General features: G+C 34.9%; 3 protein-coding genes across 3 annotated transcripts; 2 read left to right on the top strand and 1 right to left on the bottom strand.

Annotated features, from left to right (window-relative positions):
- Positions 1-5,971: 5,971 nt before the first annotated feature.
- LOC122289689 lies at positions 5,972-7,752 on the top strand. The gene is made up of 3 exons (XM_043096896.1): positions 5,972-6,234; positions 6,343-6,409; positions 6,581-7,752. Exons 1-3 carry the CDS (start codon positions 6,160-6,162, stop codon positions 7,471-7,473), a joined length of 1,035 nt encoding a protein of 344 aa, XP_042952830.1. The 5' UTR covers positions 5,972-6,159; the 3' UTR covers positions 7,474-7,752.
- A 6,667-nt stretch (positions 7,753-14,419) lies between these two features.
- LOC122289688 (protein EDS1B-like) lies at positions 14,420-19,594 on the bottom strand. The gene is made up of 3 exons (XM_043096894.1): positions 18,958-19,594; positions 15,740-16,495; positions 14,420-15,408 (listed from the first exon to the last, which is right to left on the bottom strand). Exons 1-3 carry the CDS (start codon positions 19,306-19,308, stop codon positions 14,695-14,697), a joined length of 1,821 nt encoding a protein of 606 aa, XP_042952828.1. The 5' UTR covers positions 19,309-19,594; the 3' UTR covers positions 14,420-14,694.
- Positions 19,595-20,959: 1,365 nt separating this feature from the next.
- On the top strand, positions 20,960-22,417 carry LOC122289286. Its single transcript, XM_043096270.1, has one exon. It carries the CDS (start codon positions 20,960-20,962, stop codon positions 22,415-22,417), a length of 1,458 nt encoding a protein of 485 aa, XP_042952204.1.
- Positions 22,418-24,259: the final 1,842 nt, after the last annotated feature.

Raw genomic sequence — 24,259 nt, forward strand, 5'->3', positions numbered from 1 at the left:
CTTACTTTTCTCATATATTTATTTATCATGATAGCTACTTTTCCATGACAAGTATATGTTGGATGGTTAATGAGAACTAGAATATTTTTAATATGGTTATGCTTGCTATATTAAAATATAATGTTGGAATTATATTTGATTTAATTTTTAACGTAGTTTTTGTTACAATGTAGTATCCTGTTGTAGAGCATGGATGATTAGAATTGGTCAATAGGAACTTTGTTGATGGACGTGAATCTCGATACGCTTCACAATTTCTCTGATGGGGGTGTGGGTGATAGTAGTGATGAATTTGCACAAGGCAGTTGAGATCATGAGCTTGATTGGGGATATCCATTGTTAACAAAATCTTAGACAACCACAACATAATATTGGCTTGCTAGGACATCAATATATTTTGGATGTTTTGAATGGAAATTTGACGAATTGTTAGGAGTTATTCTGAATGGAGGTTGATGTCTTCTGCATATTATGTGAAATGTTGCGGCTCAAGGCTTTTTTGAGGGATACTAGAAAATGGGTGACCATCGAGGAACAAGTTAGCATATTCTATTTGGTAGTGGCGCATAGAGAAGAACTTAGAATAGTAGGTCAGCGTTTTCAACATTCAACAGAAACTATTAGCTAATATGTAAGGAAAGTCTTACGGGCCTATGCATGCTTAGGACTCATCTTATTACCCCAACACATACTACTGGGGTGCATCCAACAATCTCAGGCAACCCGTAAAGATATCCTTAGCTTATGGTAAATACTTCAATTATTTAAACGAAAGTATCAATATTTGAATGATATATTGTCTTGGTAATTATTTATTTCAAGTTATGCCCACAATGATCTACTTGCTTATTTGTTTGCAGTGATGTATCGGTGCGATTGATGGGACCATGATTGACACCGTTGTGCCTACGAAAGTACGTGAGGCATATCGCAATCGGCATAGGCACGTTACCCAAAACATCTTGTGTGTATGTAACTCAAACATGTAGTTCACATTTCTGTACACTGGGTGGGAGAAAACAACGCATGATGCTCGCGTATTCATCGATGCATTGAGTTAACGCCAATACCAATTTCCATGACCTGAGGATGGTAACCTCAAATATTATTTAATTCTTTGTATTCATATTCATATTGTTATATTTTTGTGAATAGTTTGGAGCAGTAATTGATGTTTTGGTTGAAATGGGTTAACAGATTATTATCATCTCGTTAATTCAGTATTTCCATGTACTTGGAGATTTATGCCTCCATATCCCAAAGAAAGATATCATTGAAGTGACCGTCAAGGTCAATGGGGATTTAGGGGATATAAGGATTATTTTAATTTTTTTTATTCATCCATTCATAATGTGATAGAACACACATTTGGTGTCTTGAAATCATGACTTAGAATTTTAAGACGCATGCCTTCGTAATTCAGTTGGGCAGCAAGGGTTGTTGATCACTGCATATTGTATGTTACACAATTGTATTAGAAGGATGACTCCAAACAACTTTTTGTTCAAGGATTGGAGAATGAAAGTGCTTAGTCCTCGTGGTCGTGCAAATGGTGACACCGCGTCTTCATCATGTCATCCTGACATGACTTTGGGATAAGCCCGAGTTATGGCTGCAATTAGGGATGATATTGTCATTTCCATGTGGACAGATAAGAGTGGTAATTGAATGGCAGCATGACATGTATGTAATAAAAAGAGTGGGTGTAAGGGTGCAGTTTCATTAATCCAATGCTCCAAATTTTATCACAAGTACATTTCTTGTCTATTGGAATTTATGTAATATTTATCATCTAATTTTAATGAAGTATAAAAATTTGAATTTTATTTTAGTCTGGGCGTAAGGGTGTAGTTTTATTATATATATATATATTGGTGTAGCATCCATAATTTGCTATGGAAATTATAAATAAATATATTTTCTTTCGGGTTGGTAATTTATTAATTACCAAGTATATTTATAAATAAAAATAATAATTGTTTACAACATAAAATAATTATTTTAATAAATGATTAGTCCATACGTAATTTTTATAATAATAAAATTATAAAATAAAGTGATTTTATATGAGACAGGCTATAAAATAGATACATAGATTCAACATTTTCTTTGCTATATGCCGATTTGTTGAGAACATCATAGGATATAATTTTTCACAAATAAATCTGAGTAATTTTCAATTAAGAATGTGCATACATACCGTCTTTACTTATGATAAGTTTAAAAGTTAGGCAAAATGATCCTAAGTACTTGAAAATGGAAAATGGGTTTAAGTACAGTATTTTTATAAATACATTAAAATATATTTTAATAAACAAGTTTCGGGCATAAATATTTTAATATATTTTAATAAACATTTTAAGCACATATGTCCTTGGAGTCTCACAATATTTTGATCAAAGGTATCTTATAAATATATAATTAATTATTTAATTATTTTCTTGGCAAAAAATAATCAAATTTTTAATTTTATTAAATTAATATATTTTAATAAAAATATTATCATCTTATAATATCATTGCAAAAATTTAAATATATTTATAAATACTATGCAATAATTTGTGAGACCCACATCTATCAAATCTTTAAAAAGTTAAAAGTGATCACATCTCAACTCAATAATCTTATTACTATTCACAAACCATCTCAATTCATTTTTGATTCCGAACAAGATCTTTGAACCACTCCTACAGGCATCTTGGTGATACACATTTGCCAAATCCACCTATTTTAGTTTCTTCGAAATTTTAAAACATTTTATTAAAATCAACCCAATCATCTCAAAATTTTCATGAATTAATAATATATCAATATGCCAAGCTTGAGGATATAAAACTTAACTCGACACTTATAGGTAATCACATATGTGTTATATGTGATCAAAGAGGAAGAAAAGTACAACTTAATTCTTCATTTGGTCATCAAAAGCTTTTAAAGTGTATCATAATAATTTAGGTTCGGATTTGGCTTGCTGACTTTAATCTATTTAAATTTTTCTAGAGTCTTTGAATTTTAAGACCTAAACTGTCATAGAAATAAATACATAAAATAGACCCTAAAGTATTTATTAAGCATTTAATATGAAAATTACTTAAGCAGCTTTTAATGTGTATCACAGTAATTTAGGTTCGGATTTGGCTTGCTGACTTTAATCTACTTAAATTTTTCTAGAGTCTTTGAATTTTATGACCTAAACTGTGATAGAAATAGATACATAAAATAGACCTTGTAGTATTTATTGAGCATTTAATATGAAAATTTCTTAAGCAATTACGTGTTTATTTCTCTCACATTTTAGGCTTCTTTTGGTTACACAGTTTAGATGAGATCAGATGGTATATATTTTAAATAGTAGCAAAATTTTTAAGTTAAGATGAGATGAAATGATTTGTAAAAAACATGTGTTTTGATAGTGAGATGAGATGAGATAAAATAATTTTTACTTTTTAAGATTTGAAAAGGTGTAGGTCCTACGATATTTATAGTATCCAAATTATGCACTATTTATATACTGTTCATATCGTATTGTTTATGTCAGTTTTCACCACCTTATATTGTTTATTTAATGTTCATTTAAATGAATAGTTTTAAAATTTAAGAGATAAAATATTAAGTTTGGATAGTTAAACTACTATAAGGTACAACTTCAGATAAGATGAAATTCTAGCTAATCAAACCGGCCTTTAAGTGATGTCTGAAGTTTGGTCATTAGCTTTAAGAGATATAAATCCCCTATTATTTAATAACAAAAATTTGTTTACAAACTTAGTTTTTTTCTAATTTAATTTTCAAGTGCTTTGGTGACCATTAAATGATGGTAGGCATTTTTCAACGTTGGTTAGAATGAGAAATTGCAAACATTTCGGGTTTACAAAATGTAACTAAAAAAAAAATAGGCATTTTTCATCAGTAACTAATCGGCTTTATCTTAGGTACAAGATGACTTCCTTGATTAAAAGTGATGTCAATTTGCATTGTCGTTTTTTCTTTTTCCTTTTTATTTTATATCAAATAATAGTATAGATAAAACACAAAAATCACAATCTTGTCATGTATTTTGAGGATCGGTTGGAAAATAGAAGTTCTTGATAAGAATAACAGGATCATCTCTACTTCGTTTAAGACTATTAAGATTCATCTAATACAAAAAAATGGAATCTTTTTTTTTATTATTATTTATTTTTATCATCTTCACTTTTCAATCTTGTAATTGGAAATGATTAAGTAATAAAATGTAATCTACATGCCAATTTTTGCTATGCTAATTCATACAATAGTCAACTCAAATTATTTAAAATCATCTTAGCATCCAAACGCAGCCTAAATCACTATATTTACTTACATGACTCCTGCAACAATATAGATTTTGTTTAAATTGAATGGTTCAATTTTAGATATAGATAGATAAATAATGCTAAATACAGTCTTACGTTGTGTAAGCCTCATGCATGCTTTTTAGAAAAAAAAAATAAAAAATGAGGTCCACCATTAAAAATAGATTTATCTTAGGGCTCTACAAATTATTTCTCTAAAGAGTAATGATTTGTGCAAGCCCCGAAGTATACATACTTTTATTAAAAAAGAAAAAAAAAATATGTACTTCATCGTGAAAAAATGTAAAAAAAATTACTTTTTCGATAAGCTCTAACTTTTAACAAAAGGCTCGTATAAAACTTGCACATTTAAGATTTGTACTTAGCATTATTTTTATCTAAATAGATATACCATGTGAATAATAATATACTATAATATTTACTAAAGTAAACGTCACACTCTCATATCCTATGTAAGATGTATCACATTTTATCACCATTAGAGCATTAGTAATCGCTTAGCTTTTCTTTTATCAAAATTTGGTTAGAAAATTCAGTTTTTCTAATTTAGCTAACCACTTTTCAATAACACTAAATAACAAATTATCTAAATATTTAATTATTCCATATAAATATTTATTTATAATTTTTATTTATTTTGATTTTAATAGTAATTAAAATATTTATTCCTTACTAAAAAAACAATTGGGCTTCTATGTATTCACCTAAAATAAAAGATGATTTTGGGCTTCTAATTAATTTTTTTTAATGTTAACTTAAATATGCATAAAAATGTGTGTACTCAAGTCCACAACCTGTAGATTACAAATCATACTGCTAGACTATCGTAAAGCAAAATCTCTTCTCCACAACGTGTAGGCTGTAGTTCACAAAAAATAAAATAAAAGGAGAATCAAACCAGGAAGGATATATTAGTGAAAAAAAAAAAAATATATGGTCAGCCGTTTTGGCTAACTACATTTGGCTAATCAAAAGTCTCAAAGTTAAATTTACTGTAGATTTGACGAGTTTGTTGTTGGTGTATTTTGAACTGATTAACTAAATTTTGGTTAAATTTATCTGTAGTTAGATGATAAAGAATTATCCAATAAATGATTATCTAATAGTAATAAATATACTATATTTTATATAAAATTTTCTTTTTCAAATAATACTATATATGACACCATTATTTTATTTGCATCTTATTATATATGATGTATCGTATTTATCACTATTTGATGATAAAAAAAATACGTAATAAAGGATTATTTAATAATGATAAATGTGCTACATTTTATTTAATAAGATATAAATAAAATAATAATATAGTGTATAAAATTTTCCTTTTCTAAATCCCACTTAGAGTTATCAATAACTCTAATAATACTTAATAATTACTTATTTTACTTGACACAAAGGAAAATATTAAATAAGCAATTAAGGAGTAGAAAGTTGAAGAACTGAAACGGCGTCGTTTAACATGCTCTCACTATCCCCGAAAGGCAAAGCAAAAATCCCGCCTCTTCCCAGCTTTGGCCCCGGCACATTACTAGGATAATGTTGCCTCAAAATTACGTGTTATGTCATCTGGGCAAGCCAGAAATCAGGTAAAGAATTAGGGGTATTTTCGTAACATTATTACTATATATAGAGACTCGGCCATCTCTGTCAGCAGCGCGAGAAAGGCAGAGCGGAGCAGAGGCGTTTCCGTTATCCACTCAATTCTCTCTCTCAAGTTCTTCTCTAGAAGTTCGCTCTCTTTCTCTCCTCTAGAATTAGGGATTATTTTTTGGGAGAACCTCTGCGTAATTCAAACCCGACTCTCCATCCGACTGTCTCAGCCATGGTTTCAGACTCGATCACCACCGCTTCGATTCCACCCGCCCAAAACGCCAGGGATTTTGGCAAGAAGAAAAGGGTGAGAATTAAATTCGTTTCTTTCTATTTTTAAACGTATATTTTATGTTTGTTTTTTCATTTCTCTCTCCCTCTCTCGTGATTTGTTGATTGGACTTGCGGATTTCAGGCCCACAGGTCAGCCAAATTGAAGCAGTGCAAGCTCGACGCTCGTCGCGAGCAATGGCTTTCTCAATGTATGCCCACGATCTCTTATCCCTTGAAAATATATATATATATATTTCCTCTTTCAATTAAATGTGTTTGCATGTGTAAAAACGTACTTCTTTGATTCTACTTATTGATTTAATTTTCAAATTCTGGTTCGCTTAATCGATTATCCTGTCTGGGACGAAATTTGGGTTTAGGTACAGCAAAGAACAAGGGATGCAAGGATGAAAACAATGGCGGCGTTCAGCGCCGCAATGGGGGCAACCGGTCGTTGGAGGATTTGGAGATGAATTCCAGAGGCGAAGAGATGGATGGATCGATTCGTCAATACAGAGATTTGGATTCGCCGTCGAACAGTCCCACCAGCGAGATTGGTAGCGTATTAGATGCTGCCGACTCGGGAACAAACTTCACTGGCAGTAGCAGCAGTGGCAGCAGTAGCAGTGGTGGTAGCTGTTCCGGGTGCATTACAGAAGATGAGGAAGGAGGAGGGGAAGATGATGGGTGTTTGGACGATTGGGAGGCCGTGGCAGATGCTTTAGCGGCTGACGAGGACGGCAAGGGCCAAAGCCAAAACCCGTGTTCCGAATCGCCTCCTCAGGGGGACTCCGTTGGTCAAGTGGTTTCTCCGAGCCAAGTGACGGATAACAGCATGGGCGTAGGAGGCGGGATTCCGAAGCCGGAGTGTCCGAAAACGATTCCTGGGGCATCTGGGAACAGCCGGGCATGGAGGCCTGACGATGCTTTTCGACCTCAGAGTTTGCCCAATTTGTCTAAGCAGCAAAGCTTGCCTAATCCGCACCGGCATTATGGTGGAGGGATCGCGTGGGCTTGTAACAGTGCGGTGCCTGCGCCGTCTTCGTGTCCTGTATGCTATGAGGATTTGGATTTCACGGACTCGAGCTTTTTACCTTGCTTGTGCGGGTTTCGGCTCTGCCTTTTCTGCCACAAGAGGATTCTTGAGGAGGATGGTCGCTGCCCTGGCTGCAGGAAGCCGTATGAGAATCCTGCCGAAGTGGAGGCAAGTGTTAATGGGGGCAGTCTGACATTCCGGCTGGCTCGTTCTTGCAGCATGATCACAAGGTCTTAGAAGAGTCTCTATTTTCGTCAATTATGTATGTCGGGTCTCTCTCTACGTGTTTTGTGTGTTCTTAGACTCTGTTTCGTTTCTTTTTCACCCTAGAGGTAGACGTTGGCATAGGGTTTTTGAGCACCCGGGAATTAAGCTACTTCTCTTATGAGTTCAGTTCTTATATGTACGGTGCATTCGTTGGTGTAGAGGGCCTAGCTTGGTATGTGAATACATAAGGTGGTATAGAAATTCAATACATAACAGATTATTACAATATGATTTGGTCTTTTTTCTGCATATGCTCTCTCATGCTTAACTGTTTGCTTGGACTTTATGTTAAAGGTAATTGATGTAGTCGCCATTGTGGCCATACTGGGGTCAAGTCTTTGAACTAAAATACTGGGGGATCAATTATACATGGATTACAATGTACAAACATAGTTTTCACTTATGAATCACGGTTTGAGGTTTTGGAATTGAATGCCATGTTTAATTTTATCTTGAAGTTCTCGCTTGACGCTTCTACTCTCTCTGCATTTTTATATCTCCAAGCTAATATTTGGTGTTCATTGGTTTGTGGTGAAGGTTTGTGGGAACTTATTTCTGATTTATATGTCACCTTGTTATCTAGGGGTGAAGGTTATCTTAAGCTGTCTATGGTTACTGTTTTAAGCTCTTTTTTAGAATATAAATTTTATTTAAAAGAACAAAAGGCTCAACCTAGGTTTACAGGATATATACATATATATATATATATGAGAAACATTCATCTAGAAGTAGAAAAAGATACAAGAAAATTATGAAGAAGCATATTAAAGTTTATAGCAATTGTCTAAAGGAAAAGGGTAGTGTTGAAAAAGAAATTTTGATCTCCTGTAAAGTCCATTCTCTATTCTCAAATTTACTATCATTATTTCCCTCCAAATACACCAAATGAGGCAAGAATGAACTATCTTCTACGCTACTACAATCTGCTGATTGTCACTTAACTCTCTCCAAGCACCAAAAGGTCTTTGGTTCTTCTGGACATTAACCAAGTCAAACCTACCTGACTGAAGAGTCATTCCAGTACACACTCGAAATCTCACAATAGAGTAAAAGAGAATCAACAGACCCCTCCACTCTTTTTTTTGATAATTAATAAGAGATTTTATTACCAAGAATAGGCATAGCCCAACTACATAGGAAGAGGAAATACAACCCTCCACTCTTCTTACACATATAACAGCAATTATTCACAACGATGTTTCTGTTCCTTAGATTATCCATTGTGAGAATCCTTCTTAGAGGCTGCCCAAGCAAAAAATGCAGCTCTTAAAGAGAACTTATCATAAGGAATGAGGATATTGTAGAAAAACAGACATTAAACAACCCTTTATTTTGTAGAAAAACCCTTTATTTCCTCTATCTAGTGGATTTTGTTTTTTGAGAAGTAAGAAAATTTATTAATCCACATAATTAGGCATAGCCCAAGTACACAGGGAATATACAAAAGAAAACACCTAGTTACAAGCTAAGAGCTGGAAAGATCAACATAGAAATCATCTCAATCTAATGGAATTTAACAGATTAAACAACAAAGTCATTATTTTTTTTTATACTTATTAAAAAAAAGAAGTCAGTTTTCTATCATGAGCTGCTCTGGTAAAGGTTACATCCCACTGAGGGAAGCCACTATATCCCTAAATAGTCTACCGTGGAAGCAGCTTTAGCATGATTAACGTAGTACAGCTTCAAAAAAGCTTCTTTGAGAGCCTTACCTAATCTAGTTCTGGAACCATCTCTAAGCTCAAATCTAGTATGATTAGAAAACTGTCTCCAACCTTTTGGTATGTTATCTCGTAATCCCACTTCATGGGGCCCCTGGACCTCATTACCATCCACCCTACTAGCTTCCATATTTAGTATCTACCACATCCCTCCACAAGGCCTCTCCCTCATTTTGATAGCGCCAAAACCAATTTCCCAAGAGTGCACTATTAAACAAGAGCAGATTTCAGAATTCAAATCCACCCCCAATTCTTTGGACCAGCTTACTAGGTGGAGTCTTAACTCATCTTCTGACCCAACCTAGAGGAACTCCCGTTGCACTTTATTTAGTTGGTGAGCCACCCCAAAGGGAAGCAGAAGGAGAGACATGTAATATGCGGGTAGATTAGAAAGAATGCTCTCAATCAAAGTGGAGTCTAACACCTTTAGATAAAATACATCTTTTTCCAGCTAGCCAAATGATGCTTGATCCTCTCGATAGCCCATCCCAAATTGACTTGTCCTTGAAAGCAGTCCCAAAGGAAGACCGAGGTGCTTCATTGGTAGAGATGATACTCTACACCCTAGTATATCAGCAAAACTGTCAACATTGGTTACTTGACCCACTGACACGAAATCAGATTTACCTAGATTAACTTTCAACCCAAAAATTGCCTCGAAGCATATGAATGGAGCATGCAAACAGTGAGGGTGGCTTGTGTTGGCTCCACAGAACAATAGTGGACCATATTTGTATAGAAGATGTGTTAAGCACTTCAGAGTTCCTACACCCCACCGAAAAACCAGATGGAAAACCTCAGCCAGCAAGAGTAGATATAATTTTGTTAAGTGCCTCCATGCCAATGAAAAAAAGCAAAGTAGACAAAAGATTTACTTGCCTTAGCCAGGAGGTCCACTGAAAAATTAAAAGGAGCTCTTCACTATAACAACAGAGCTGCCAGAGCACATGGTATGGAATTTAGATACAATGTGGAATCCGAAAGTCATTTTTTATTTATCAAAACCACAACTCATTATGTATGGAAGGAATCCCCATTTGACAAAATCTGAGGCCTTTTCAATATATCCGTCATGAAGCAACCTAGGCTTCTCAGCTTATTATCCAAGCTCTTTTTGGCAATAAGAATGGAATCCAGTATTTTCCTGCCCCAACAAAGGCATTTTGAGACTTTGAGATGATTCTCAATGACCATATGCAAATTTATTAGTAAAAACGTTAGAGATGATCTTTAAATCCCACTCACTAAAGCCTTTCTTACATAACATTCTCCTCTGAAGGCCTCTCAAGCCACAAGCCTTCTCCTATCTAATGGATTTAAAAGCTAGGCCATCAAGGTTAGGCCTCCATGTAAACATAGAACTGTGCAATATGGCTATTAATGTCATCCGATCGGTAGACATTGCGCCACCAACCAATAGCATCTCAATAGTATTGTTTCTCTAATTAGTGTTGGTCACTACAGAAAAACTTTGTGTACTTGTCACTCTCATTTAACCAATGAGCTATTGACTTCAAAAAATTAAGTTCTACTTGCCTTAACTTTTTTTTTTTTTTTTGTAGTAATGGTTCACTCATTCAAAATATTCATTATTGTTTCAGTTTTAATAAAAATCAGAGATGTTCTTTATTTGAGATGTTTTTGGTGGTGTCTTTGGAGGGAAAGGAAATGATCGAAGTTTTGAAAATCGCAAACACAGACTATGGATGAGCTTAGAACTTTCTTTTTCAACACTTTATTCCAACGTTCAATTGTAATAGAATTCAATGGATTGAGCATCCATAACTTTCTTGTATCAATTGTTAATCATGCTTAGGTGTTTCTCTGTATACGACCCTTGTACTTGGGCTATGCCTATTGCTATCAATAAAAGTTCTTGCTTACCTATAAAAAAAGATGCACCGTTTAGCCAAGGGAAGTGTCATTGGTAGATCAGGCCAACTTTCTTGATGTTGCCCAGGTTACTAAGTTATATTGCCTCAGGTGAGGTTAAAATTCTAACTTGGTAGTACTCATCAAAAAAAAAAAATTCTAACTTGGTAGCATTTTAGATTCTTTAAGAGTCATTCATCCCATTACTTGCTTTCTGATCCATCACACATACCTTCAGATATCTCCTTTTTGCATGCTTACTGAAGAATCTCCCCTTTTATTTGGTTCCACATATCTTCTTAAAGATTGATTCTTATTCTCTATATTGCCATGTCAAGTCAGGCCTAAAAAAGCAGTGTAGTCATTTTTTGAGAGAAGCCTATGCAAGGATCCTTTTCGTTGTTATTCCCTAAATTGAAGGTTTGAATGATTTACTTGTACAATGGATTTACTGTTCTGCCAAAAGCTGAGGCGGCAAAATGGAGAAAGGAAAGGGACAAGGGCAGTCTTGCTTGGTGTGATAGCTGCTTTTTTGGGGTTAGGATACAGTACTAAAGGTCCTTGGACTTCCGGGCAGTTTTTCTTTTGGGCGGCTGTTTATTATTGGATTTCACCAATACAGACCCCTATACATTATGTTACTGAGATATACCAAAAGTGTCACAAGTTTACGGAGTGGGGACTTTGTTTTTCTTAATTGCTTATCAAGTGGAGGAGGACGACTTTGAGTATAGTGGCTTACTTTGGAAAGAGATAAAAAGGAGAGGGTACAGATGAGGTTTCAGCGTTTCAGGAAAACTGATAAAAAGTGGAGAGTGGAGAAGAAAAGAAGGGGAAAAAGGAAAACGGGTTTGCACTGTGAGCTATATATATATTTAGTGGATACTCATTCAATTGGAGTTCCTTGTACTTTGCATTTTTCCTTCAGTTCCGGTATATATTGGTCATGGTTTGCACTGATCTATTTGCAAGGCTGCTGTGCCCTTCTCAAGGGACGTTACTGTGCAAGGGAAGTTTTAGTGCGTATGTTTGAACTAAGTAGAGGCTGGAGGGGTGTATAATATCTTTCGATTTTGTTCCTTCAATCAGTGATGGGGTTATCTCGTGTATACTGTGATCATTTTAAATGAAATGATATCTTAAAATAAAAAAAATAAAAAGAGGAGAGATGTTACCTCTAATAGATTTGAACAGCATTGGGGTTATATGTTACTTGTCCATCTGAAAAGAAAATTCCTGTTATGACTACCCCAATATTTATTTATACTTTTAAAGTGACTGATGCCATTTTGGCTGTGTTCCTTGAGGATTCACAAATTGGTTTCATGGTATGTATTGAGTTCATGGGGCATCCAAAGGCTAGTACAATAATTCTTGCAGTTTGTATCCCCCGTTACTGTTAGACCCTCATTCAGCTATTGATTTTTTCTGACGTGGTGTACATAAACTTCCTTAGTCTTTTCTGCAAGGGGATACGCAGTGAAAAGTTGTAACTTTTCTTGTTTGTGCTCGTTTCCATATCTGTTTTATTGGTGTAAAATTAGTTGTAGTTGTTTAGTTGATACAGTTTTGCACGTCTTTCTCAACATTTGTTGGAAGGCGACTTTTTTGAAGTATTTCATAGTCGCTGGATTGTGTTAAATGCGTATCTGTGCTAAATCTCTTTCTCCCCATCTCTAATTCAGTGAAGCCTTGAGCACGTGCTTCTCTTTCTACCCTTTCTTCCTTTGGCGGGGTGGGTTGAGGTGAATTATCATGTCTGTCAGCTTATGATGTGTATATTAGCAAATAAAAAAATTTATCTGGCAATTTTCATAATTAAACATCTTATGATTACTCATCCAAATTTAAGGGGTTCTGATATTTGGTGCACATGGAAGGTATGAAATGATAGACAATCTGTGTACCCTTGATGTGAACAATCTTAAGGCGTCATTTTTTATTGCAGCGTACCATTGGATGATAGACAACTTGTGTCTCTCTAGTTTCAGTTTCTAAGATGTTCTTGCTCTCTTCTCTTCCTAGATCGAATTTGTTGTATTCCTCTCTATACACTTCCCTTTTATTAATCGTTAATAAAAGCTGAATGATTAAATAAATATAAGGTGCTCCGACATCTGTTAGGTACTTCAAAGATATTCAAAATATGATCTTGAGGTAATTTGTTGTAAAGCAATAGAGTTTTCGTATCCTCTATGAATTATGGTAGATGAACACTAGATCCGAACGAGATCCGTGAATCTAATGATACCTGTGTAGCACCTTCGGTCACTGTTTTGCAGTCTCAGGTCAGGAGTTCATTAATCAGAATCAAGAATCCTCCTGAAAGAAAAGTTTCGTAATTATGTACCTAGCTTAATTACTCTTCTGTTCTTCACAATTACACACGTTCTTGGTTTTTGTAGCCTTTTTCCTTACTAGTGAAATCATTGTGGTGTTTCTTCTTGCTTCGAAGTCTGATAAGGGACGCTGGTACATTTGGTCCTCTGGAAGCGCCACTCGAGATAGAAAAAAAAACAAAAAAAAAAATCTCCAGAAGAGTTAATGATTTTTAGTTATATTCTAATTAGCCTGATGAATCTCAGCATGCTGACATAATATTTTGGGCTTTGCATTTTACATTAGGGTGGCATCTACATTTTGTTGAGGAGTCGGACTGTTTTTTTCTCCATTGGAACATATTTTTCCTTGAGATTTGACTGTGATTGGGTATGTCATGGGTGAAGTGGCATTCCTTTTTGGTGTGACAAACGGATTATCTCAGGATGAAGTTATACTCTTCCTTTTCTTTTATGCAGTGTCTGATGTTTCGAACCTTCTGTAAATTTAGATGGGACTCGAGGAATTTAACTCCCCTCAACATTCATTTAGATTTTAGATGGGTCTTTCACCTAATTATAATTTGATTCCGAGATAGTTGCTTTTCGGGTTTTCAAATTTCTACACCTTGTTCACTTTATTTCACTAGATCCGGCTGCAATTACTATTGTTGTAACTTCGATTTTTGTTGTGATTGTGCACCTTAATTTCGGGGTGGATTTTAGCAGCTTCTTTGATGTTTTATGAACAAAGAGCTTTTATCTTCAGCCAAAGGTTTGTACATGTTGGTATAAGTGTCATATGGCGATCATTTTGTCTTTAGAAGTCTCAGATTATTAATAGTCATCTACCAGATTTATTAGCTTTGTAATATTGCATTAGATAGACTTATTCAAATTGTAGTTCATACATGCATACATATATAAACATGAATTCATGAAATAATACTGATCATAGCCAATAATAGCATAGGAATGTGATTCTGCAGATCAACACTCCTCATGTTAAGAATTGCTTCCTTTATTTTTCAGATTTCATGTCCATACAAAAATGACAAAACCGAATAGCTGCCTTTAGTCTTGAAGTTCGTTTAGCTCAAGTTATAGAGATACAGTACACATCATCATCCTCTCGCCAAAAAGGTTAAAAAAAAAAAAAAAAAAAAAAAAAAAAAAAAAAAAAAAGAAAAAAAAACGAAGAGGCAATCATAGCATATTTCGTATTCAAAGAATCAAACATATGGAAGCAGTGGTGAACAGCAAAAATCTCCGTTGCTTTATCATTTTATGAATTCCGAAAGGCAAAATTTCCTCCTACGGTCTTCAGGAAGCGCTTTCCACCACTTCACCAGGGTGGATTTCTCCAAGAACACATCCCCCCACAAATCTTTTTCCTCGACCCATTTCCGAACATCTTCTGCTAGCTTCTGAATTTTAGCACTTTCACGTTCAAACTCTCCTGTGCTACTAGTTTTACCGCGGAGCTCCTCTACTTCTGCCCAGAAATGTGATTCTCCGCTGGCTCCAGGAGCCATCTTCAGATTATGCTCGCGCCATCTTTGTGTGTATCTGTAACGTTTTGGCCTGCCCCTTTCCATATAGGCTCCCGCGTCTTCATTCTTCGAGTGTCGATAGTAGTTAGCAATATCTAGAGGCTCTACAAGGCGGCGGTATCTAGTTCCGAGCTCTACCCATTCCTTTTCGCCCTCGAATTCATCTGGGAGTTCATATCTTTTCAACTTCTCCATGATTTCATCCCATATACCTGCTAGCTCAAGTCTCTTCACATTAGCAATGAAGTCTTGTTCTGTTTCTTGAAGCTTGAAGGCATCGTACCAGCCTACTCTGGGAATCACATTCTTTTCTCTGTAGTCTTCTAGCATCTTCATTGGTTCCTCCATGTCACGCTTCTTGGCTTCAATATCAGCTTTATTTCTCTGCTTTCGCTTCTCTAACTCTCCCGCAGAACGAAGACAAAGTCTAGCTCTGGTACTCTAGAACCTCAAGCACAGAGAAATAAGCACAAATAGTTTATCATACATTTTTTTTTTTTGACAAGTAAAAATATTTATCATACATACATACATACATATATATACATATACCAAGATGAACTATCACTTTCTTGTTTTATCTTTGTTAAGTCTTTTGCGAGTCAAAGTTGAGCAACAAACTCTTTTTAAGAGAGTCTAGACTTTGCTTGAGAGAGAGATAAAAAAAAGAAAAAGAAAAAAAAAAGCAGCTTAAAAAAGAAAAGAGAGTCTAAGGCATTCGTAAGTTAGAACTCCAATAAAAGATTTTGATAACAAAAGAAACAAAACTCACCAAGCCAAGGTCATTCAAGGCTGAGTTAAGTGCTGCACTGTTACCGACTACTCCCTCTGCGGACAGAGGGATGGTGTCCAATTGGTTCGCATCATATACATCTTTCCTATCCAAAGCTTGCAATTCTTTTGAGTACAGGAAATGTTGCTGAAGACTTTTACGGGCAATCTCTTCCACCTCAGTTTCACTGCTCAATTGAGAGGAGTAAAACAGTAGTTGCAGAACAGCATCTGGGTTGCTCAAGACCACCAGTTTTCCATTCTCATTGCAGAAGATGTAGGTTCCAAAAGGTCTGTAGGGGCTTAACTCAATGAAGCTTGTTAAAGTTTCCGATAGCATATTTGTGTTCGCCATGAGACTGCAGGCAGTGTAGCTTGCCAGGGTTGATGCATTTTCCATTACAGTTTTAAAAAAGTCCGAAGCTGAAGGGGGTTGTTGTGCAGGATTTCTTCCAAAGAATTGCAGAATGGGTGAAATTTTTTGGTCAATGGCTGATAGGGGAGCAAGCATTATCCGAGGGACAATGTCATATCTCATGACAAAATGTTTGAAACACGAAGCCCAGTTCTCTCTCCTAAGAGCATGGGAAAATATGTGGTTTCCAATTAGAGGACATCCAAAAGTCAGACAAAGAGGTGATTTTCCAGGTTTGGAGTATTCTTGCAGGAACCAAAGCGTTGCAAGGATGGCCATTGCACCACCCACTGAGTGTCCTGTAAACACTATTTGCTTCTTCTTTCTGATAGCCTCTTCCACCTGAATTATATGAAAATATATATATACACTTATAATCAGTAACAAGATTCTATATGTTTTCTAATTCCATAACAGTATGTTACCATGCTGGATTATACTCATTTCATTGAACAAGGGCAGCCCAGTATGAATGGAGGATTAAGCCAAAATTCGAAATTTTAAGTTCAAATATCACTTTTAAACTTTAAAAGAACCAAAAAAAAAAAAAAAAAACAACAACGATTAATAGACATATCATAACAATAGAACATATTATTGAAAAAATAAAATAAAGATATAAAAAATGTTATTTGCCTTTCTTTAAAGCTCTCATGTGCTGCCAGTAGATATTCTATTTACTATATTTATGCCATTTAGTAAATGAAATAAATGAAAATAAGAATTTAGACTTTGGTGGCCTGGTTTGGTTAGCCAGATAAGATACTTTTGGAGCTGTACGGATGAGATCATCTCGCTAACCCAACGGCATTTTTGCATCTGTGTTTCATCTCTAAGTTTTAAAAACATTTACTGAAATAAACAGTAAGTAAACAGTACAAAACAATATAAAACAGATAGTGAGCAGTGAATGAACAGTATAAAACTGACAGAACTGATAGTAAACAGTGAAAAACAATAAATGAATAGTGCAAAATCTCAAGTGAACAGGTCCTCTCCAAACCGTGGGACCCACATTTTTATCGAATCTCAAAAAGTAAAAATTATTTCATCTCATCTCACTATCCTAATATATTTTTTTTACAAATTATTTCATCTAATCTTAACTCAAAAATCTTACTACTATTTAAGATATCTTATCTCATCTCTTTTGAATTACGTAACTAATCGAATTGTTTTATCTTTTGAAAGAAATATAGAACTTCATTCATTTATCTACCATTTAAGAAAATCTACAACTTTTATGTTCTATTAGATGACCATTGGTACCATAAAGCCAAGTCAACCACTCCTCATTTGTTTTATTATTATTATGTAATGTATATTATATATATATATATATATAATAAGATAAACTAATAAAATAATATATCCAAGTAAACCACTAATTTTATTTAAAAACATATTTGTTAAATGAAGAACAAAATATTTAATAAAATTTATAATATTTATGTAAAAATCAAAACACTAATATTTACACTCTTTTAATGTCTTAGCATTAGCATTGGGTTAACTATCCCATTAGGCAAATTTCATCTAAATATATTTTTTGTCTTTCGCCTATCATACTCAAAACTTAATCTCACATTAAATTATCCATTTAAATTTAATATAAGAATAAAATATTATTTATTTTTAAATTTGTTATTATTTTTAAACTTTATTTTTAATTAAATAAAATATATTATTTTAATTTTATTAATTTATAACGTGCACCTTTCCGCTTATTTTTTTGTAATTTGTACAAACTTCTTAATTAATTAATATGTTAATTAATTTGTACAAATTTCTCTTATAAGCTGTAAGTTGTACTGTTTAGTTGGGTGAAATAAGAATAAAAAGTAAAATGACTTTTAGGTTGTATTAAATGCATTTTATTTTTATTTTAGATCTTACTATTTAAATGTTTTATACTCCCAAAAAAAAAAAATTGTATAGAAATAGAATAAAAAACATCTTGTTATATTTTTAGTTTTACTTGGCCCCCCGAAATTCTTGGTTCCGCCACTAACCTGAACCGATTTAAAAGGTGAGAAATTTAATTGTCTATATTGAAAGAAAAATAGTTAAAAATTTTTATTTAAATTCAATTCTTGATATTTTGTTTCTTTAAAAGAGCGCAAGTTACAATTTTAGAAACTGCGTTTCTTTTATTTGATATATTTATATGACTATATGAGTGTCTTTATATTATTTCAATGATATATTGTTCTTGATACATGATATATTTTTTTAATACATAGGTTGTATTAAATGCATTTTATTTTGATTTTAGATCTTACCATCATGATGTTCTATACTGCAAAAAAAATTGTATAGAAATAACATAAAAAAACATATTGTTATATTTTTAGTTTACTTGCTCTCCTGAAACCGATTTAAAAAGGTGAGAAATGTCAACAGCTCGTCAACACCTCAACATGTCATATTAATCATTTATTTTGATTTTTTTTAACAATTTTAAGCGCAAATAAAATTGTTTTATGAATTGTTAACAGTAAAGTCAACGTGATCCAAGTTCTATCCAACTCATTCTATTTCTCTATCAATTATCAATTCAAAGTATAGAATTCTGCTAAAAAATTTTAGATATCCGAATCCCTTTCAAGAATTCTAACAGAAAACATGACAAAATGGGTGTAAATTTAACAAATGGCATGAAATAAATGGAAAATGGGATAAAAATAGAAGGCTACGTATGATTGTCCAAAAACAGATGGAACACTTTGTCAGCAAGCAGGAGCACAACCCAATTAGAAGAAGAAATAGATACAAAACATGACAATGACGCAGATAGTACGTACCTTATTTTGGAAATCCGAAGTCCCCAAGATCTGGACCTCAAATCTCCGCAGAAAAGGTTCATTAACCATGGCAATTTCATCGTTGCCTATAGATCTGATCACAGAACCAAAAAGCTTGGCTTTGACCTCTGTTTCTCCAACTGGGTTTCTAGCAACCCAATCGTCCACAGACCAAGATCCTGCAGGAAAGCTGAAAATGACTGTACGACTTGATGAAACAGAGAATTTCTCATGAATAAATGGCTTCACTGGAGACATATGAGCTTTGGTGGCAGAATCGCAAGCCTTCTCGATCAGCTTCTCATCCATTTCTATGACGTATCCGAGCCTAGGCCTTCCTCCACTGGCCATGGTTTTGAGCTCTTTCTTCTGCAATTTTACCGGTTCAGATAGAAAGGAATCAGTTTGAAGTTACAGATAGTACCTTTTAAATTCTAATATATTGGTTGTTCAGCAGATTATAAGAAGGTGAAGAATCAAAAAATGGGTGTGGATGCTGAGTTTCTTTGAGGTATTTTTTTTCCGTGTATATTGGGAAAGCATCCTCTTTTTCATTTTCATTTTTTGTCGTTTCTTTTCTGTCCTTTCTCCGGGCCCGTCGACGACTTAGAGCTGCTTGACTTGAAGGTCGACGCATGGATTCCTTACCCACCTTGTTTGATGCAGTTTTATTAATGGGACTCCTGAGCCACATTGGTTGACGCAGTTTTATTAGCGTTACTGAGGGTTTACTTCAAATATCTTTAGATATTTTCATCTTATTTTGTTATTATTTATAAATTATTTATTATTATTTTATTAATATTCACATATCATCTATCCAATCGGAGGTTAAGTTTTTTATTTTCAGCATTGAACCTTTTAGGATTTGTAGTTAACCAATTATATTAGGACTGAGCAGAAATCTGAAAATCCGATTTCGATCCCGACTCCACTCCGGCTCCGCTTCGACTCTGACAAGTCAGAGTTTTTTTTCCCAAAGGAGTTGGAGTCGAAGGTGGAGGTGTACCAACTCCGATCCGCTCCAGCTCTGACTCCGACTCCGACTCCGACTTCATTCCGATATTATACATATTTAATAAAAATATATTTATTTTTCTATATATTAATCATATAGATATAATAACATGTAATAATGTATAAATACTAAAATGCATAATAAGATGTAACATTAATGGATAAACATTAATATATAAATAATAAATTTATAAAATATATAACTATATAGTTATATCTTATATAGACTATAGTTAGTTAAACTCAATAATATATATACTAGCATAAGTTAATTATTATTATGAAAATATCTATATTCTTTATACATTAATCATATATATTTTACATAACTATAACTTATATAGTGAGTTAAATACTAGTATGAACAAATGTACCTAAAATAATACACTTATACTATAATAAAATGTAATACTAATATACCTTACTACCTAATATACCATGTAGTAGTAATGTATAGACTATAGTAATCAATTATATAATAACTTATAACATGTAATACAGTAATACTAATAATGTATAAGCAATAAACCACTAATGCATAATAACATATTAGTATGTAATACTGATATTTAATAACTAATGTTTAATAACATTTAATACTAATGTATAATATGTACTAGTAATGTATAATAATCAATATATAATGACATATAACACTAATATATAAATATTAAAGTATAATAACATTTAATAGTAATCAATCTATAATAACATGTAATACTAATATATAATAACTAATGTATAATATTATAATAAGAATAAGTTAAACATTACTATAAAATATTATACTAAGTTAATATTGAATAACATGTAATAATAAATACATGTATGACGATGCGAGATGACAGCATTTGACCAAAAGTCCTCTTCATAAGGTAGAGGTTTTCTGCTTTGTCTTTGGGCAAAGCTTACGTCTCTTGAACGGAAGTTCATAGAGTGGTTTTAGAGATCTTGTGATTATTTACTTTCTCGTTCATTTTGTCTAATGGCCGACGAGCTAGCATCAATATGGAGTTCCTTGAAACTAACAGAAGAGGAGCAACAGGAACTGGTCCTGCCAGAGGAGACTATCCAGTCCATAAAAATAAGAGGAAGTCATTGCATCTTTGCCCTCAACCTGAATGGTAGAAGTGTTAACCGAGAGGCATTCAAGTCCACAATGGCTAAGGTGTGGAACTTGGAGGGTTGGATCACCTTCAAGGAAATAGGTTTCAACAAGTTTCTCATAGAATTTCAACTGCTTTCAGATAAGAGGAAGGTGCTACAAGGTAGACCATGGTCTTTTGACCGGCACCTCATATGCATGAAGGACTTCAAAGATGATCTGGCCCCAAACGAGATAAGCTTCAAGACAGAACCATTCTGGGTACAGTTACATAATGTACCATTCGCAGTTATGAATGTAGAACAAGGTGTAAAACTGGGCTCAGTAATTGGAAAGGTTCACACAGTAGAAACAGATGATCAAGGCTGTGGTTGGGGAAGGCACCTCAGAATAAGGGTGGATGTCGACATTAACAAACCTCTCCCTCGAGGAAAGTTGATCAAAGTAAGAGGAAAACAGTGTTGGATTTATTTCAAGTATGAACGTCTCCCAAATTTCTGTTTTAAGTGTGGACAACTTATGCACATGGAAGGCAAGTGCTCAAGTCAAACCACATCCAAGCAATCCCAGGATCAGTATGGTCAATGGTTGCGTGCCTCTCATGCTCCTTCCCAGAACTTCTCAACTAAGAAGTATGGTGGATCATCGGAACAGTCCCCACAGGACAACTCCTCCCCGGTGCAACCAAAGGCAGCTGAGGCCCAAAAGGTCAATTCAGGATGGTCCAGTTTAGGGACAGAGGGGGAAGCTACCAACAAGAACACTGCAGATGGAGATCAGAAGCAAGGTAGTGGCCTTACCCCGACAAGTCAGACTGACCATACATGTAACAGTACAGAAGTAGAAGCCAGTTGTCCAAACAATGATCATGATGGTCTTTCTCGTCAAGATAACATGGAAATCAAAAGGAAAGAGACCCCCCACCCTTCCTCAAGGCCTCTGACACAGGTAAGTAACTCTGGCCAAACCTTACCTTTCCTCTTACAGAATAGGGACATGTGTGTAGAGCATAGTACACCACCAAAGACCTCTAGTAACTATAAGCCAAGCAACTCTGTACTCTTCAAGGAAAATTTGGCTACGGAAAGTGGAGGGGGAACTAGAGAGGCTACTAAGTGGAAAAGGAAAGCTAGGGAACAAGTTCCCATCCTAGCTAACATCACTAACCAACAACTCATACCCACCCCTTCCCAAAACCTCAAAAGGGCAGCTTATGGTACTGAGACTAGATCCAGAAACAGGTTTTCAAAGAAACAGAAAACTGAGGTGGCAACTGCTTTGAAACAAAACAATGAACCAGAGGTGGTGGTTGTGCAACAGCCCCACCTATCCAAATGATTTGCTTAAGTTGGAATTGCCGGGGGTTTGGGAACCCCCGGACAATTCATGAGCTTCTCCAACTGGTGAAGACTAAGTCCCCACACCTGGTTTTCCTTCTTGAAACCAAGTGCTCTAGTGAAAAGATGGAAACAATCAGAGTTAAATCCGGTTTTGATAACTGCTTTGCAGTAGGTAGTGTTGGAAGAAGTGGTGGTTTGGCCCTGTTGTGGAACTCTAGCATAGAGGTGAAGGTTGATACCTTCACTAACTGGTACATTTCAGTTCATGTAAAACTGCCAAATAGTGATAAGTCATGGCTACTAACGGGGTTCTATGGTCACCCTAATACAGCAAAGAGGTCAGAAACGTGGCAAATACTTAAAGCATTAAAACCAGCTCCTCAAGTCTCGTGGTTGTGTTTTGGAGATTTTAACGAAATAACTTGCTTAAGTGAAAATTTTGGGGCAGCTATAAGACCATATAAGCAAGTCAGGGATTTTAGACAAACCCTAGCACAATGTGAGCTAAATGACTTAGGTTTTCAGGGGGATAAGTATACCTAGGCAAATAATAGGGAGGGAAGCAATTTCACCAAGGAAAGACTTGATAGAGTACTCGGGAACTTCTCCTGGATTGACAAGTTCGAAGATCATTCAGTGCAGCACCTAGCTACTTACTTATCAGACCACAAGCCTCTATTGATAACCTTGCAAACAAGAAATAACAGGCCAAGGAAGAAAAGAATTTTTAGATATGAAGCCAAATGGAAAACAAAGGAAGGATGTGAAGCTATCATCAAAAGATCCTGGGAGGATATCCGAGGGTCTATGGACAAACTTGACAGTACATTGCAAGGGTTGAGAAGCTGCAAAACCAGCTTAAAGAAGTGGAGCCATAACCAGAACAAGTTAGACAAAGCTGCCCTACAGTCAAAAACTGAGTTGTTAAACCACCTAAAAGACCAGAATGAAGGCCAGTATTATGATGAGATTAGAGCTATTCAGAAGGCAGTGGACCAATTACTCGATGAGGAAAATACAATGTGGAAACAAAGAGCTAAACAGGATTGGCTTAGGGAAGGTGATAGAAATACTTCCTTTTTTCACAAGTGTGCAACTCAGAGGAGAAAGTACAACTCCATCACCAAGATCCAAAATGGGGCAGGGCAGGAGGTAACTAGTAAGGAAGGCATCAATGATGAGATACAGAATCATTTCAAAGCAATCTTCACCTCTTCTAAACCAACTAGCATGCAAGCTTGCCTGGAATCACTTCCTTGCAAACTTACTACTGGAATGACAGAAGTGTTGGGCCAGAAATTTACAGAAATGGAGGTTAGAGAGGCCATTTTCAGTATGAATCCTTTGGGCTCCCCTGGGCCAGATGGGTTTCCAGTAGTGTTTTTCCAAGATCATTGGTCGATAGTGGGTCCAAGGATTACACAAGCAGCTCTCTCAGCCCTGAATGATAGCAAGTGGTCTAATGGGGTGAATGAAACCTTTATTGCCCTTATCCCCAAGAAAACAAACCCCCTGCAGGTGGTAGATTTCAGACCTATTAGTCTCTGCAATGTTTTTTACAAAATCATTGCAAAGACTATAGCCAATCGGTTAAAGGAAGTGCTACCAGACCTCATATCCCATACACAGGCTGCATTTGTTCCAAACAGACAGATCACAGACAATATAATTGTGTCGTATGAGGCTCTCCACACAATGAAATCTAGACTAAAAGGAAAAGAGGATTATATGGCACTCAAGCTTGACATGAGTAAGGCATATGATAGGATAGAGTGGCTTTTTCTGAGGGAAGTTCTGAAAAAGATGGGTTTTGATCAGCATTGGGTCAACCTACTAATGA

This window comes from Carya illinoinensis, chromosome 12 (assembly GCF_018687715.1).
Source record: "Carya illinoinensis cultivar Pawnee chromosome 12, C.illinoinensisPawnee_v1, whole genome shotgun sequence".
NCBI lineage: Eukaryota > Viridiplantae > Streptophyta > Magnoliopsida > Fagales > Juglandaceae > Carya > Carya illinoinensis.

Excerpts from the sequence above, each read along its gene's own strand:
- LOC122289689 (XM_043096896.1), top strand. The coding sequence starts at position 6,160 with ATGGTTTCAGACTCGATCACCACCGCTTCGATTCCACCCGCCCAAAAC. Across the intron at positions 6,235-6,342 it reads ATTTTGGCAAGAAGAAAAGG|GCCCACAGGTCAGCCAAATT; the intron begins GTGAGAATTAAA and ends TGCGGATTTCAG. Across the intron at positions 6,410-6,580 it reads CGAGCAATGGCTTTCTCAAT|GTACAGCAAAGAACAAGGGA; the intron begins GTATGCCCACGA and ends ATTTGGGTTTAG.
- LOC122289688 (XM_043096894.1), bottom strand. The coding sequence starts at position 19,308 with ATGGCCAGTGGAGGAAGGCCTAGGCTCGGATACGTCATAGAAATGGAT. Across the intron at positions 16,496-18,957 it reads CTTCGGATTTCCAAAATAAG|GTGGAAGAGGCTATCAGAAA; the intron begins GTACGTACTATC and ends CATATAATTCAG. Across the intron at positions 15,409-15,739 it reads CCTTGAATGACCTTGGCTTG|AGTACCAGAGCTAGACTTTG; the intron begins GTGAGTTTTGTT and ends TTGAGGTTCTAG.
- LOC122289286 (XM_043096270.1), top strand. The coding sequence starts at position 20,960 with ATGGCCGACGAGCTAGCATCAATATGGAGTTCCTTGAAACTAACAGAA.